Source organism: Propithecus coquereli, unplaced genomic scaffold (genome assembly GCF_000956105.1).
Source record: "Propithecus coquereli isolate 6110/MARCELLA unplaced genomic scaffold, Pcoq_1.0 Scaffold17, whole genome shotgun sequence".
NCBI lineage: Eukaryota > Metazoa > Chordata > Mammalia > Primates > Indriidae > Propithecus > Propithecus coquereli.
The window spans coordinates 7,911,633-7,928,520 of NW_012141635.1; the positions used below are offsets into that span (position 1 = coordinate 7,911,633).

A 16,888-nucleotide genomic window follows, 5' to 3' on the forward strand; every position below is an offset into this window, starting at 1 on the left:
GAATAATAAAGACTCTAAATTATGTACCTTTTAATTTACTTTTTTTTAAGACTAACACCTTAATTCACTAAAACATTAAATAACATATCAGAATGTGGGGAAAATCTAGGTATACATGTTTTAAATTATGATGTTCAATAATTTTTTTAAATTACACAAAAACCGGTTTAAAATTAAAATTACAATATATAGTAGTACATATTTAAGGTTTTAATTATAGGTAGGCATATTTTCTGAAAGAAAACCTAAGAACAGATCATGGATCAAGTATCTCTCCAAGTTACTCTATTATGAACCATATTATATTCATAATAGCACCTCCTTTTAAAAATCTCAAGCTATTTTAAAAGCATTACACAACTAATTCTCCAATTGCTACTTGGAAAAACTCATTAATTGCTTACTTAGTCAAGGCAGTGAGTAGACCAGAAAAATCTTGTTCCCATACTAAATGTCCTTCTGCATCTCAAATTCCAGATACTAGTAAGGTCTATTTTAGATTATACTTCCACTATCAGAATAGATGAAAACTTAAATATTCAATCAATCAGAAGAATATAAGAAATGTCACAATGGTTTAACCAACTAGCATACTCTCTCAGGCACAGAGAACTCAGCATGATGTGGTCATTCCATGATGTGTCAGCATGGAAACCTATCCATTATTTAGCTATCCATCAATTTAGCCAATCTGCCTTTGGACCTACTTATAGCTCAGCCTGCTATAGGTTGTTCTAACCCTAACTTTAGATTGTTCTAGCGTTAATTTAGATTACCTTCATCTTATTTCTACACTGATTTTCTATTCTTCCGTGACATCTCATATCTGTGGTCTTTGTCCAATTTATCCTTATTCAGAAGCCTGCAATCTCACCATTTATTTTGCCTGCCCTTCTCTAGCTTTTCAAGGAGCATGACTATCCCCAAAACATGGGGTAGTTAAACAATTATTTTTTTGAACTGGAACTAACAGAACTAAAATGTTTTGTTCCACACAGTAGGGGTTCTGGAATCTGGATGCACACTGTATCATAATTTATTAAATCATTTCTTACTGATGGACTTTTAGAAATAAACTAATCCAATCTTTTGTCATCATAAACAATGCTTCAGTAAATATCTTTGTATACGTATCTCTACCGTGTGTTTGTCATGAATACAGGCATACCTGTAGAAAAATAATCAGAGGATGACTTTTTAGGACAAAGGGCTATATTTTTAATGCTGATCTCCACCACTCAATTCAATGGTTCTCATGGAGGTTATCTTTTCTCAAAGAAACACGACAGTATGAAAGTGATAAAACACATAATTTTATACCTAGTCATATTACACTTGCCTTCTATTAAGCCTAATCCCATCCCCCAAAGTAGTTTACTTTTAAAGGTAGCATAGCCAATGAAGAAAATTTAAGTTTGAAAGTCAAGCATATAAAAATTACAGATGACGTCTAGCCGATCATTTATGATAAACTATGGCTAATAAATCTTCAAAAATCACATTCTATCACTCCGAGTACCTGAAAATCCTTACATTTCAGGTTGAAAATTAAAGCCATTCCAAAACCTTTCAAAAGGAGACATATTTGAGATATTTTTAAGCAGCCCCAAGAATCACAGAACTGCAAAGTCCCTTAGAGATCAACTAATCCAACCAGGCTCAAGATTTTACTACTGAGGAAAATGAGGTCACAAGAGTTTAAGAGAAGAGACCACATCGGACCAAATTAGAACCCCAGGCTTCCTGCCCTTGACACTAGCTCTTGCCCCTGACACTACACAAGGGCAGCTCATTTGCACAGAACAAAGTTATTATACCCTTGGTGCCCAAACCACCTTTCATGACACACACAAAGGAATTAATCAACTATTGACTGACACTTCATGTTAAACTGTACTGAATGTTGCAGGATACACATACACAGACTGTGGCCCTCAATATACATATTACGAATATATTAATATTTGCAACGCAAGGGCTTGGGTGTTGTAAGTACAGTCAGAAGCTCAGATAAGGAAGTACACTGACCACTAAAGAGTAACAAGGAATAAAGAACTGAGCAGTATTTACGCATAACCTAAATTTTCCTTTAAAAAACTCTATTATAACATAAATTACAATCTTTAAATCCTCATCTTTCAAGAAGCCCCATTTAGCTTCTGTATTCATCTTATTCTGCCTACTTTAAATCCATCACTTTATATATGTAGAAGACATAGCTCTGAACTAAAACATTATTTGGTATATACGTCTTCCTTGCCATGAATAGGGCTGTTTAATTAAAACTTACCTGTATTTAGTTAAATACAAAGACTAGCATCTGCTCAAATTAACTGATATAATTTTCTGCAAAATTAAAACAAAAATAAATTTTTGGTAGGGAAAGAGCCCCAGAAATGTGAGGCATCATAATGATTTGTTGATACCAATTATGCTTCAACTTACAGTTCTTAACCCAACTTGAAAATACTTAGGTTCTACAAGGTGTACTGATGTTGGGAATGATTCAAATGACAAAATCCAAATTCCAAATCTATCATATTTTTAAATGGTTGATAAAATTTACCACCAAGTCTGAGCAGTGCTTAAACTTGATTACTTTTTGTATTTGAGCCAAAAGAACAAATTTGAATAATGCTAACTTGGAGAAAATAGTAGCGTGTATATACAAATACTACACTTCTTAAATTTTTTCTTTGAAAACCACAATTCTAACTTGAGATAGCTTCTTGAAAACAGGATGGGGATTTTAATCACTCAGGATTTAAAAAAAACAGGATTTAAAGCAAGATTAACTGTTGCTTTAAGTCTTGACATTTCCCTATTAATAGCCCTAAAGCTTAATGAAGCACAAAAGATTTAAGAATTGAAAATTTTTTAAGAAAAAGAAAATTCAAGACAGTTTGGTGCAATATACTGTCACCAAATAATCTCTTCCAGAAAGACTTTAGTCTCTATATGTAAAAAATAAGAAATATCTAAAAAGAATGTCCTCTTAAAATCTCAGTCTGAACTTTTAGAAGAAGGTTAGGTTAGACTTCAATGAAACTATGACAATGAGAAAGTACACTTTGTATGTATATTCTAAACTTGTAATTGAGGCTTAAGATATATATATATATATTAGGCTTAACATATATATTTAATCTTTAAAAATATTTTAGGATACATAAAATATTGTTTTTCAAATCACACCTAGTACATTTGCAATGTACCACCTATTAGTAATGACTACATGCCCCACGGGCAAAGATATATATAACTATGCCCAATAAATAAAATAAACTGTGAATACTAAGTTAATTCTCAGTTTCACAAGAACTTATGTTTCAAAGATGCATGAAAATGAAATAAACACTGAGAATAAATATATGCTTAGTACTTAAGGTAATTATTGAATCCTAGATTTTCCACATCCTAAAAAAAAGCTTCTCTTTTTAATGTATGTTTCAAATGTTGAATATTAATCTCTTTAAAATCTGTACTTAATAGGTGAAAAACACATAAGGTTTATGCATCTTTTTTCCAAGGCCCTCATCCAGGGTTGAAACCAGAACCTATGTGATAAGACTATGAATCCAGAATTTCTATGAACATTTAAAGTACTGTCCCTGATGCCTCATAACCCATACAAAGTGTATTTAAATTAGAACAATGGGGCTATGCAATTAAAATGTGAACTAGAAAAATAAAACAGATTTCTAATATATTAACAGGGTCAGTAATAAAAGTAAAATTGATTTTTCCTAATGATAAACCTATACAGGTATCTGAAAGTCATTTGTACAATTTAAAAGAAAAGCTAGTCATAACTTTTCATATAACATTTTATCCCTTAATCAGAGAAGTTTCATGGTCAAATTTGTTTTTTTATGTAAAAGGCAATGCTACTATCTTAAATAAAAATGACAAAGAATAGAAAAAATCTCAAAGCTGAGTACCATAACATGCAAAACTGACCAGAATTATATAAATTCAGGGAACACAATAACTAAATTAAAACTCTCAAATAAAAATAAGAAACACAGACACTTCAGTTAACGAGAGAGAGTGCTTTGAATATTCAATTATATTTAACTGGTATGAAAGAACAATTTTGCTCTGTATCTGCCCTAATAACCTATACATTCTCTTTTCTAAAACTATGGGCCGCTTAGTCTAGACTGAAAAAACTAGAATTTTAACAGCAGACGATTGCAGAGGAGCCAATTTCACCTTGCAGATAGATCTTTGCTGTTACTGGTGTGTAAAGCAGACCATTAGCACAAAGTCATTTCTAATCTCAGTTGTACAATCCACATGGTGCACTTAACCCTAAAACTCGTGTTGCATAAACTGCTCTGTTTCCACTCCTAATGACCTTCCAAATCATTCCGTTTTCCTGCTTGACTTGCACTCATGAACAAGACGGCCAAATAACTTGATGACAAAGTTGTAATTTCCCCTTTCGTGAAGGTTTATAAAAGGTTTATCAACATCGGTTATAGAAGAAACTGAGAAAGAACACACAATGGGAAAGATAAGCATATTATTTGACATTTATAAATGATATTTTAAAAAATGCTTAAAGAAAAAAAATGGAATCCAAAATTCACACCTGACTTCAAGGCGGATGACTAAAAGAGAAAATTAGATTGCTCCAGTTGCAAAACAGTTAGACGGCCCACTGTATTCATAACCAGCAAATCTCTTCTCTCCTAACTTCACTGTACAGTATTCAATTAAAACTTACTTTCAGATCAAAAAGTCAGTGAAAATAAGCAACAACTGCTGGATTCACACTCCGAGTTTTTATTGTCTATATATAAGAGCACCAGTGTCCAAAAACCAATGTTTTTAAAAGTAGTATTTTTTTTATTTATGACATCTCCTTTGTTTAAAAAAAAAAAAAAAAGGTCTAGCATACATAGGATTCTTAAGTTTGTCTTGCCTTCCCCTCAACTTCAAACACTGAAAGCAGCACTTTTTTCCTTCTTCCCCTTCAGCCTAACCTCTCTAATAAACCCCATTTTTAAAGAGAAACAATAAATGAAGTGACAGGAGGTGAAAGAATGGGGAGTGTGCGCTCTGAGAATAAAGGGCGGTTTTATAACAGGAGGTACTTTTGTTAGCAAGTGACTGGCAGGTCTCCTCCCCCAAGTTAGAAAGAATTCCAACCACTCTCCAAAACTGCAGAGGCCAAAAATGTCTAGTCTAATAGTTCTGAAATCCCAGAGTCAGGAGAGAGCCAGGGGAGGCGACTGGCAAGTGGGGGAAGGGAAGAGAGAAAGATCGGCAGGAGACGAAAGAACAAAAGGAGAAACCCAAGAAAGGAGAAAGGAAGGACGGGACCAAACGGCCTAGAAGCCAAGGTTAGGGAGAGAGCCAGAAAGTGGAAGAGCACGACCCGGGGAGGAGAGCGTGGAGCCCGGCAGGACTGGGCGCGCCGCACCATGGCGCACCATGGACAGGGCTCGGCGCGGCTGCGGCCCACACCCCTCTAGGGGGTGGCGGGAGAAAGCGCGAGAGACCGCGGGCGCCAGCCCCGTCCCGCCCCCGGCGCCCGCAGGCCCCTAGCGGCCCGGTCGCGCCGGGGCCTGACCCGTGAAGACCACAGAGTGTGGCGATCCGCACCATCTGTCCCCACCTCCAGCGCAGCTGCACTTCCGAGCCGCGCCCGCACTTTTCGGGACTGCCACCTGGCGGGCCAACCACCCCCCAGCTGGCGGTACGCAGCACCCGCCCCCCGGAGAATTTTCTTGCCCCGTGGCGTGGGCGGACACGCCCCTCGCCCGCAGCCTCCTTGGGACCCTACCGCAGGCGGGGGCCGACTCGGGACCCAGACACGACCCCAGCCCAGCGCTGGGGTCCCGGCCGAGGCTGCTCGGCGTTGCCTCCGGGACCTGGCTGGCGGGCCGGGAGGGGCCTGGGGGCATCCTCCGGCAGGACACGGCGGGAAGTTGGGCAGCCGGCAGGGCTGGGGACCGGTGGCACCGAGCGGCGAGGGAACCTGCGACCTGACTGGAGCAGGTGCTTCCTGCAGCGGAGGAGCCTCTCAGTCCAGATTCAATGAAAAAGCTCCCGGGAGCTCTCCCGAGGGTAGGAAAAGTGGGAAGGCTCCAGGCGAAGGCGCCCCTGGGACCTACGCAGGGCACAGGCAGCGGACGCAGGGAGAAGAATAATACTCGGGTAACGGAACTTCTCCCTGCCCGGCGCGATGCTGGGCGTGCGGAGCCAGGGGCTGCGTGCGGAGGCGACGGCCAGCAGACTCCTTGGGACAAGGGGGCTGAGGTTTTCTTTCCAGGTGGAGCGGTCACATTAAATTGTGAGGGCAAAATAAAAAGAGGCAACTCTGGGCTGGAGTAAAGACAATAGGACAGTGGAGCCCTTGGGCACCGGGAGGCGCGCGGGTGCCAGGGTGGGGTGGGGTGAAGGCAAGTCCCGTAACTAAGACATCAGAGTGAGAATTCCTGCTACAAACTCGCTATCCATCTCTGCAGAAATAAAAAAATTGGAGCAAAGTGTAAGGCGAGGGGCGGAAAAGCACAGAAAACTGCAAAACCTGGGAGTTATCTTGTCTCACCCTTCTGCTGCCTGGGGACACCCCCAGTGAGTTCGCCCGGCCCCGAAGGAAGAGCAGAGGGGGCCCGCGATCGGCCCCCTCTAGCCCCGCAGGGAGAGGTGCGGTGGACCTGCTGGCCCCGGCAGCCCTGCCCCGGCGCCCGGGCCGAGCCTCTTGCCTGCGCAGCTCCCGGCCGCGCGGTGCGGCACCTCCCTTCCCGGGTGCGCAGCCCGGCCCCGCAGCGGCGCGGGGAACAAAGGGACCCGGCGCCGCCCGCCCCACCCCGCCCGTGGCCCGGCCCGTGGGGACCGCCGCGTACCTGAAGCAGGGCCGCCAGCAGCGGCAGCAGGGTCCGCGGCGCTCCCGCTATCCGGCACATGGAGGCGGAGAGGGGCCGAGCGAGGAGCCGGAGGCGGCGGCGGCGGAGGCAGCGGCAGCACCAACAGCGGCGCGGAGAAACGGCTCCAGGCAGTTTCCACCCCCTTCCCTTCCCCTCCCCACCCCACCCCCTTCTCCGCTGCTCTCCTCTCCCCGCCAATGGAGAGCGAGCTGATGACAAATAGCGGGCCGCGGAGTCCGCGGGACTCGCACCAGGAGTAATAAAACAGACCGAGAGATCAAGGAGCTGGGGAGGGGGCGGGGGAGAAGGGCTGGCGAGCGTGCGTGCGTGTGTGTGTGTCTGTGTGTAGGCGGCCGCGGTGGCAGCGCAGGCGGCAGTTCTCCGGCCCGGAGCGCAGCGGAGGCCGCTAGGGATGCGGCGGCGGGGACCTTGGCCAGTGTAGGATGCGGAGGTGGAAATGGAGCGGATGGCGCTCCCCAGGAGCTCCGCAACGCGGGCTCGTGGTTTTGCTTCCTCCGGGTCCCTTCTCCAGGGCCGCTCGGCGCGGCGAAGAGGCCGGGGACAGCGCCGCGGGGAGGGCGCTCTGGGCCGTGCGCGCTGCGCCCACAAAGGGCAGCAGTCCAGCCACCCCGCGCCTCCGCTGCGAGAGGGGCTAAGGGCCGCTTCTCCGCTCCCCTTTCCCGACCCCCAGCTACTTGGAGACTGTTCTCCGGCCTGGGCCGCGCGGGGGTGAGGCGACGGGCCGGTGCGGCCGCTACCGCTTCGGCGACTCCGTCCCGCGCAGCTGCCGCCGCAGACGCCCCTGCTGCCCGGGCGCCGGCACCCACCCGCCGGTCCTCGCCCTGCGCCGCTTACTCGCGCGCACCGCGCCCTGCCGCCGATCGCGCACCCCGCTCGGCCTCCGCCTGCGCGACCAGGGCGAGCCGCCGCCGCCGCCGCTCTCCCCGCGCTCGCCGCACGCGCTGCCTTGCTGCGCGGCCCGCTCCCCTCTCCTATCCCCTCCCGCCGCCGCCCTCGCCCCCGCCTCCCTCCTCCGCCGAGCCTCCCCGCCCGCGTTGTGGCCAATCGGAGGCCACCAAGCTGCGGCGGTAGCCGGCCGGATCCACGGCAGCCGCCCGCCCCCGCCCTGCCGAAGCGCCCCGTTTTTGCTGCAGCCCGCGGGGGGTCGCCGGAGGGAAGTCTAGGGTGAGCCGAGCACCGCCCAGGCAGGTGGAGGGGCTGCGGGAAATAAAATAACTTGCGCAGGAACTTGATTGGTGGCAGGTTCATCTTTGGTCCGCGGTGGGGAATGTGATGGAGATTAGGAATTAGCGTGGGATGGGAGGGGTGCTTCCTTGGGAGCCGAACGCACGCTTCTCTCTTTTGTGATTTTTTCGAGAATGGGTTATTTTTCCGGGAAGGGACAGACACAGCAAACTAAGGACGCAGGCGAAGCCCATTCTGGCCTTTGTTGTCTGGGGCGCTTGCCAAGAGCCACCTGCGGGCGGGGGCGGGGGCGGGGGCGGCGGATCCTCTTTGGAGCTCGCACCCTTGCGGATGTACTGGAAGAGCCCAAGTTTTTGTGTTCTCCTTTTGTTTTCTTTTATCCCCACTGGGAGTTTGAGAGTGGGTGTTATTTTATTTAAAGTCTCCTCCTGTTTTATATTTCTGCCCCTTAGTGGTACAGTTCACATTTTTGGGCTTTTGGGTTTCAGAGACTTTGACTCCCTCCTACACTACCCGCAACAACAGTCAAAGAGAGAGAGAGAGAGAGAGAGAGAAGAAGGATAAAACTAAAAGCCAGAACTCGCGGTGAAAATTGGCTTATCTAAAAGATAATACGACTGATACAGAGTTGGCACCGTGTAAAGGATTTTTGCTTACTCCTTTTAAGGCATGAACTTGGAGTACAACACAGTGAAAGACTTTACAAGTTTGGGTCACAAGCATTTGTCAAATGGAGAAGGGATGGGGAGCAGTCCGATTGATTCTTGCGAGGAAATACGTGTTTTCTGAAACCTATTTTTTTTTAAGGTTTTCCAGGTAAATAGAGAAGCCCGTTTTATCTAAGGGTTTCAACACTGGGGAGGTCAGTGAACTTCGTTGCAGTTATGAACATTTTGTGCCTTTCGTGCTTACTCTTCTGCTTTGGGTAACTGAAATGTTAACATTATTTGAATTTGAGTTTGAAGATACTGATCATTTAAGAATTTGATGATGAACCTTTAAAAATCAAGTACTGATTTCTCCATATAACTGATGCAGCTTTTAATAATGTACTATTGCTGGCTAGACTTTTAAAAAATTTAATATTCATAGGGAGGTTTATTCAATTTTAATTAAAACATAATATTGTAAGTCTTTTTTTATGAAACTCAAAAATTTTCTTGGATCTTCTTTCTTCTCAAATGAATAAGAAAGGTTATGTTAATTAATTTAAAAGATGAGATGAAAGGCTCAGCTAATACAGTAATCAGAAATGCTTGTTCTTCCTCTTTCTCTTCTTTTTCTGCTAGATATTATTGTCACACTCTTGCTAATCAGCCTAAAAGTTATCTTTGCAATAGGGTATTTATAAATTCTACTTTCAGGGAGTCATGCTTAATAATAGTAAAACATTCAGCAGCAATATGGAGAGATGTTTGTTGTATTCTGAGGTGGGATTTATAGATATCATTTCCAAGGCTAAAGATTAAGCTGTGATCCTGGACATGGGATCTTAGTTGCACCATCATCACTCCCAGCCGTAGCCATCAATGTTTATTGCCATTCTGATTAATTTAAAGGTAGAACAAATTTCAGCATGAATAACTCTATTGCTTGTTATTTGCTTGAAGCTTTAAACATCATGTCCCTTATAAATTAAACCCTTATATAGCTTCAAAATCTGCTTTGGAATGGCTGTCAGTCAACTAATTCTCTGATACTAACAATTTTTGATCCTTCAGGTAAACACTTGCAGCATTTAAAAAAAAAAAGTTCGATTTGGTTGCCTCTCACTCTTCAATGGTTATGAATTGTTTTGGAATCTTGCCTTATTTAACCTGATCATGTGGTCAACCAAATCTTGCTAACTGGCCTTTGATTACAAGAAGGAATAGCCTAGTCTAAAATCATGTTATTGGAGACTTTGTGCATCCCTTTGATGTTAATAAAAGTAGATCTAGCGTTGACTATGGCATCCAACATAGCTTTACCCCTGTAACACGATACTTAAGATTATCTAATGAGGCTATTCATTTTTCTGGACAGGTGGTGACCAAACCCTCAGATTTTTAGGCCCTGCTCAAAGAATTGTCTCTCTGAAGACAAGTTTTCCACCAGCCTGTAGAACTCCAGGGATGCAAGGGGCTTGTCAGTGACCCATAGAAACAACCAGATGGTATTGATGGTAGGGTAGAGGGAAACAAGAAAAAATAATAATAATATAAATTAAGACTGTGCTCATACACCAAAAATCAATCTAATTCTTGATTTCTGACTTACGGGGTGATGCTGATTTACTACAAGAGGTCTGCAAATGTGTGTGTCCACAAAGCACTATGGAAAGACTCAATAAATGATGTGCCCTGCACATATAGCCAGTTTTTTACATGTATGTAGAGGTCATGATTCATTTCTAAACATTCATTTCATAGTAAAATCATAACTTTTGTTCCGGTGTGTTTTCTCAGACAGATGATAAATGTACAAATTCATCATTTGAGTGTTTGTTTAAAGGGCTCTCACTTTGGAAACAAATGCCAAACAGTAGGAGTCTAGTCCTTCTAGTCAGTAGCCTTCTCTCCACCCCCCACCCCTAGAGACACATGCCTCCAAAGCAAGGCAGGATCACGGTGGTCTTTGTCTCTGACTCCTAGCAGAGAGTCCTTCCCAAATATTGAATGAAAACCACCTCCTCCACTCTTCCTTCTTCTCTTCCAATCTTCACAGCAAACTAGGATTGTCCCTTTTCCCGTGCAACATACCCCTCACATTCCATTTATCAGCCTAATTAGCTGTAGTGTACATCAAAGCTGACTTTCCCTGGGTAGAGGCATAGAATGTTCTACATGAACTATTAAAGGTAGTTTATGCAACTTCCTTATTTTACAGATAAGGGCACCCAGAGGTTTAAAAAGGTGCACAAGGCCACCAGCTGGGAAGTAGGGGACCCAGAATGGGACCTGGGTTCTCTTATTCTCAGTATTACCCTAGATCGTTTATCTTATCCTAGGGAGTCCCTTTAACAGTAGAAAATCCAACTACATGGGATGAGAGGGAGACTTAAAAAAAAGAAGAAGAAGAAGCATGCTGCTAAGGATTTGTCCAATATTTTTCCTCAGTTTTTTTGTTCTACCAAAGTATGCTGAAACTGGGGATATAGCTCTACTCTTCTTTCTACTGATCTCAGCTTTCATGTGTCTTGATGCGATCATCTGGCTTATTTAGTGTGACTTGGCATTTAAAGATCCGTATCTTTGATACAACCTGCCTGCTAAGCATAAGCTGGCCACTCAACCAGAGAAGTAGTGATCTGATCCAATACTAGAAGAAAAACCTGGCTATTTTTTTAAAAAATCAACTCTTATTTGGAGATATAATTTACCTTTTATTTTTTCAATATTTGAAAATCAAACTCAATGTCTTCATGGAAAATATAACCAAGTAAGTAACTTGAAGTACATATGTTCACTTAAGTGAGTTATAAATTTGCCCAATGAGTGACTCAGCAGAGGGAAGTAATTCATAAGCAGCCTCTGCATTACAATCCCACAAAAAAAATAAGTAATCCCTTTCTGGAAGGTAGAGGGTATAATGAACAGATAATAGCTATACTTAGCTTAACTAAGTTTCTTAACATTTCTGAGGCTATTTTTCCTCATCTCTAAAATGTGAATAATACCAACATTTCTTGGGAAAGCCTAATTTGAACACAGTGGAGCACAGGAGGGCCTTCGCATTTATTTATGTATGTGTTAATTGTGCTGATTTCCACAGACCATTCGGAGCAGAGTTACTCAGGAATCTCAGTGAATACTCCTCCCAGCTCCCCCAGTTCCATCTGCAATTTAAAAAAAGACAACAAAGTTTATAATCAGAATTTTATTTGGGTTATTTGGGAGGGTTCAAATTTTACAAAGCAACACAAGATCTCTAATGTCAAAAATAATGGCTGAATAAATAATTTACATACTGGCAAAAAATTAAATTTTGGTGGTTTTATAATGTACAGAAAAACAAGTCTGGGCATATGAAAGTATTCTTGGGAAACAAAATATTCAATATTGATGTATTAATTTTATATAGGAAAACTAATTCATTTTTAATATATCACATAAATTGATAATAGCAAGACCGGAACTAAAACTCATTTTGCTTAGCACTTTTTTTGTGTTACCCTGACTTCTATTGTTTCTTGAACTACTTTCTGCTTATGTGCTCCCAGAGTCAAATTTGCGTAGTTGATTGCCTGAGTCCTGTGTAAAAAGAGGTATATTTGAGAATATGATTTGCATAATATGTAAGAAATCTACCTTCTACACCAGAAAGGTGGGTGTGTACGGGGTAATACCAGCACTGTGGATTACTTAAAAGACAGAAAGCCTATTTCTCAAGATAAATAGATCTTGAGAAAATAAAACAAATCATTCTGAAGACTTTGGTAACATTTCTTGTGCCAAACTTTTGCCCTCGTGTCCTTTTAAAAGCAAAGACTTGTCTTAAGGAAAGTTGTGAAATATGACTGTCAGTGTTTAGAGGACAGTAAAACATATTTAGTATCTGAACTTATATTGACTGTGCCCTTTCCTCCAAAGGAAATTGAAGCAGTTGAATATTGCCTTGGACTCAATAGACCAGTGTTGTCTTCTTGGGTCTATGGCTGGTTGAATAATCTTAAACATGCCAGTTAATTTCTTTAAATGTTTTCTCATCTATAGAACGAAAATAATGCCACTTTCTTCACAGGAATGCTGGGAGGACTAAGAATATAATGTCAGTAAAACCTACTTAATTCTTTAGAGAGAAGTTATAGATAAATGCATGGTGTTCTTTGACTGTGTATTCAACTGTAAGAAGAATGATTGGTATCTAAAGTTAAGTTATATTTTAATAATGTGACATAATCCAACAAGCCACCAACTGCCTATTAAATCTTTCTCCTTTTTTTCTCACTTATTCACACGTTTAAAAAATAACATAATTATCTTTCCCATTAGAAAGGCAACATTCACAGACATTTAAGAAAATTGTATTGTTAAATGCACCATAATCATTCATAGATTATGCTTACTCATCCTTATATTCCAATACTAGCTGGGTAAATATGGTTTGATTTTTCCTTTTAAACAACAGTGAATGTAAAATATCAACAATATTCCCATTTATTGAAGAATTTATAGTGTATGTCACTGTGATCCATTCTTTACATAGTAGCTGAAGAGAGCTGAGTGATTATTACAGATAAGCATTATTTTTCTGGGAGGTCTACTATTTTGAGTCATCTTTGAGAAAGATTTTTCAAAGATGCATTTGCAAGAGATAAGGATATTCTCATTTCTGAAGTTTTTATGACAGCCAATAGTAAACATGTATTTGCATTGCAAAACTAATTTATCTAAGCCCTATGAAATTTCAAACTCTCAGAGTCTACCTGGGGACAGGATGTCTCAAATGGAGGGAAGAGGACTTTGAGGAGGCTGGTTGTCAGTGCTGTGAGGGAAGGGAGCTGCAGAAACAGGGACAGAGGGGCACAGAAGGACATCAAGAAGGACTGAAGGACTTGAGGTCTGTGCTCTCTAACAGCAGAAGGGGCTCATGCTGTGGATAGCATGTGGACTGTGGCCAAACGACAGGGTATGGGTAAATTTGTAATCTTAGTAATCGCTCACTAAATATTTGCCCAGATTTAGGAGTGAGTCACACAGGAAAACAGAGCATGGAATTTGGACAAGGGGGTGGGGACAGCCTTTTGACACCCAGAACCTACAGGAGGATGGACACAAAGGAGGCAACTGATACGTAACAATCCATCCAGGGCAGTCCAATCTGTCCTCTCTCAAAATTTGCATGTTTCATGATAAGGACAAATCATCAACAGTAAGAAAGTTTCTCATGAGATGCTTGCTGAGGATGCGTATGGCTATCCCCAGTTCTAAAATTGCTGTGCTTCCAAAATTCCTCTCAAGTTGTTTTTGTAAGGATGGAAATTATGTAATTTTTTTTTTTTTTTTTTTTTTTTTTTTTTTTTTGTGCTCTGTAGCCTTTTTTCCCAGTCAAACATTAGTGGGATGGTATAAGCTTTAACTGAAGAAGACATAAATTGGCCTTGTAAATTTTATTCTCTCACTTTCTGGAACTCTTGTTTTTTGGATGTACAACTTTCCAGATGATTGATCCTTAATTTTATTATCTCTCATTTTTTTCTCTCTCTCTCTTTCTTTCATATAAATTTTCTGGGAGATTTCTTTACCTTTGTCTTTCAGCCTTTCTGTTGAGAATTTAGCAAATATTTTTGATTTCCTAGTGGTTCTCTGATGATTTCTTTTACAGAACCTTGCTCTTGTTTCATGAATATAAGAGCTTCTCTTATCTCTTTATATAGTGTTCAAAAGTTTTCTTCCACCTCCTGCTTTATCTGGGTTTCCTCTCTCTAGTTTTTCTTGCAGTGTTTGTTTTTGTCTCTTTCATGTTTGAGGGTTTCTTGGGGAGGGGATTATGTTTAGTATGCAGAATCTCATTCAGTCTTCCCTGTGTTCAATAAGCCACCCTATTCTGTCTCTCTGTTGCTCACATTAAGAGTTCAGAGCCTGTCTCTAAGGCTTCTTCTCAAGAACCTTCTCTGAACCTCTTCTAACCACTGTTTTCTAACATTCTCATGAAACAGGGGTTATTACCTCCTCACTTACCCCTGATGCTTCCTGCTCTTCTGTGCCCTGGCACTACTTTCTGCCCTGTAAAAGTGTATAAAGAACCTCCCCAGCTGAAACTGGCACAAGCCACACTGCACTCTGCTGGTGGCTTGACCTTATTTATCTGTGTCAAGATTTCATCTGTGATTTATTCCTTGATAAAGGAAAGAAGGAGCCGTAAGTGATTTTCTGGAGGCTAAATGACTGCTGACATGTTTTCCTTGTCTGAGTGGGTCATGTACAACTTCCCAAGGATGACACATCAGTCTCAATGGAGGCCCATGTCCGTGGCGGAAGCTTGGTGGGCTTTTAGTTTAGGTCCCTCATTGTAACACAGCCCTTCCCAAAGTTAATGAAGGACTTCCCATTTTTCATGTCCTATGAGAAATACTGTCATCTCTGCAAATTACCAAGCTCCAAATTATTGTTTTAGCCTTTATAGATTTCAGCCTAAAAAAAAAAAATCTAAATGCTTTGTCTTCAACGTAACAATAGTTATGCAAACCGTTTTCAAGGTTTCTCATTATGTTGAAACAATCAGTGAAGGTACGTTCACCCTGATATGTTCACTGGCATTCACACTAACTAAATCAATCCAGAATGAAGTATTTGTCTATGTAATATGACTAAAATTATGTTTTCAATAGATAATAAGAAATACAAGTTTATAATATTGGTAATTCAAACGTGGCATTTGTAGTATATGGGGAAGAAATATCTCACTCAGTAACTAAAATATTTAGTACAATTATCTTCAGCCTTTTTTGTTGTTGTTGTAGTTGTCATACTGTATGTGTTTGCTAACATGTCCTAGGAATAACATCTTTCATTTATATACTCTTTCTATACATATGTTGATCAATAGATGCTGTTACTGTACCTTACCCAAATATTGTAACGTGGTGCTGGTAGGGAGGGTCATTGTCACTTTCCCCACTAACACTCCCGCTGTTGAGAATCACTATTTAATATTTAATCGCTTTTCACTTTCAGTTAGTATAAACCTTCTATTATTCGTTTGAAGTCTTCTGAGGTTGAATTTTGTCATCTTGTTATTCATCAATGTGCCATCATTTCACCTATGGGTATTTCTAAAGATTTTATTCACATGATGATTTCAAGCTTGGAGTTGAAATGCTAGAATCCATTCAACAGATTAGGATATTAGAATCCATTTAACAGGCACATAGAAATCAGTCACCATTTCACCAGAAGTTATATTTCCAAATCATCAGTTTTGAGAAATGCATCTCTCCTGCTTAGAATATCCAGTTTTACTTTACGGTAAAATTGTGTAAGTCAACCACTTACTAGTAACACATTTATAAAGATATTAGAGGGAAAAATAAAAAACCACCTATTTTTACTCTGGTAAAAAAATACGTTCCCCTAAAAAGAGGTAAATTTTTAAAAGGTTGTGCCCAAATCGAAGAACTTACCAGAGAACGAGAACAAAGTATAAGACCAATACCACTTATCTTTTTCTTTTCACCTTAGCTACAGGGATGACAAGCTGGCTTTAGGGCATCTGTTACACAGACTACGGAGCTTATGGGAAAAGAAACAATGGGGCCACCAACAGGCAGAGGGAAGGGAGCGCCATTAGTGAGCAGGAACATGGAAACTTGAAGGCTCCAGTGAGATATTTAACTTCCACGTACCCAGCAAAAGCTAGCAGTGAAAAGATGATGAGTTCATATAGCTCCTGCTTGAAGGAAAGCAATCTCCTCAGATCTGAACTGAAAGAAACTTTTCGGGTTAAGTCAGCAGAACCTAGACAAGTTAACCCAAGACCCTGACTAAAATCTTAAAAGTGTTGCCCTGTGGAACATGTTTTGTTTATTTGTTTTTAAGAATCACAAAATTAATCCAGTTGCTTGCACATTGCAAACCTTCAAGAGACCCTTTTGAGTCCTAAGTCCTACAGTTTAGATTACTGACAGCATCCCCTACAAGCAATATATCATAATTAGATTATTATCAAGGGTAAAATAATATATTTGTTGTTTTTTAGCTTTGCAAAGTTAATAATTAAAAATTTTAAGTTTAGTTATCTTCACTATCTAAGTAAACACACACACACACACACACACACACGTTGCCCTCCTAAATGTTTAAACAATCAATATCATAACT

At 41.4% G+C, this 16,888-nt stretch overlaps 1 protein-coding gene across 1 annotated transcript in view; it reads right to left on the bottom strand.

Annotated features, from left to right (window-relative positions):
- The window catches only part of CDH2 (cadherin 2, type 1, N-cadherin (neuronal)), a 247,101-nt gene extending 239,446 nt beyond the window's left edge, over positions 1-7,655 (bottom strand). The window contains exon 1 of the mRNA XM_012641769.1: positions 6,861-7,655. Coding sequence (XP_012497223.1) covers positions 6,861-6,920 — 60 coding nt within the window. The 5' untranslated portion in view covers positions 6,921-7,655. The remainder of the gene's footprint in view (positions 1-6,860) is intronic.
- Positions 7,656-16,888: the final 9,233 nt, after the last annotated feature.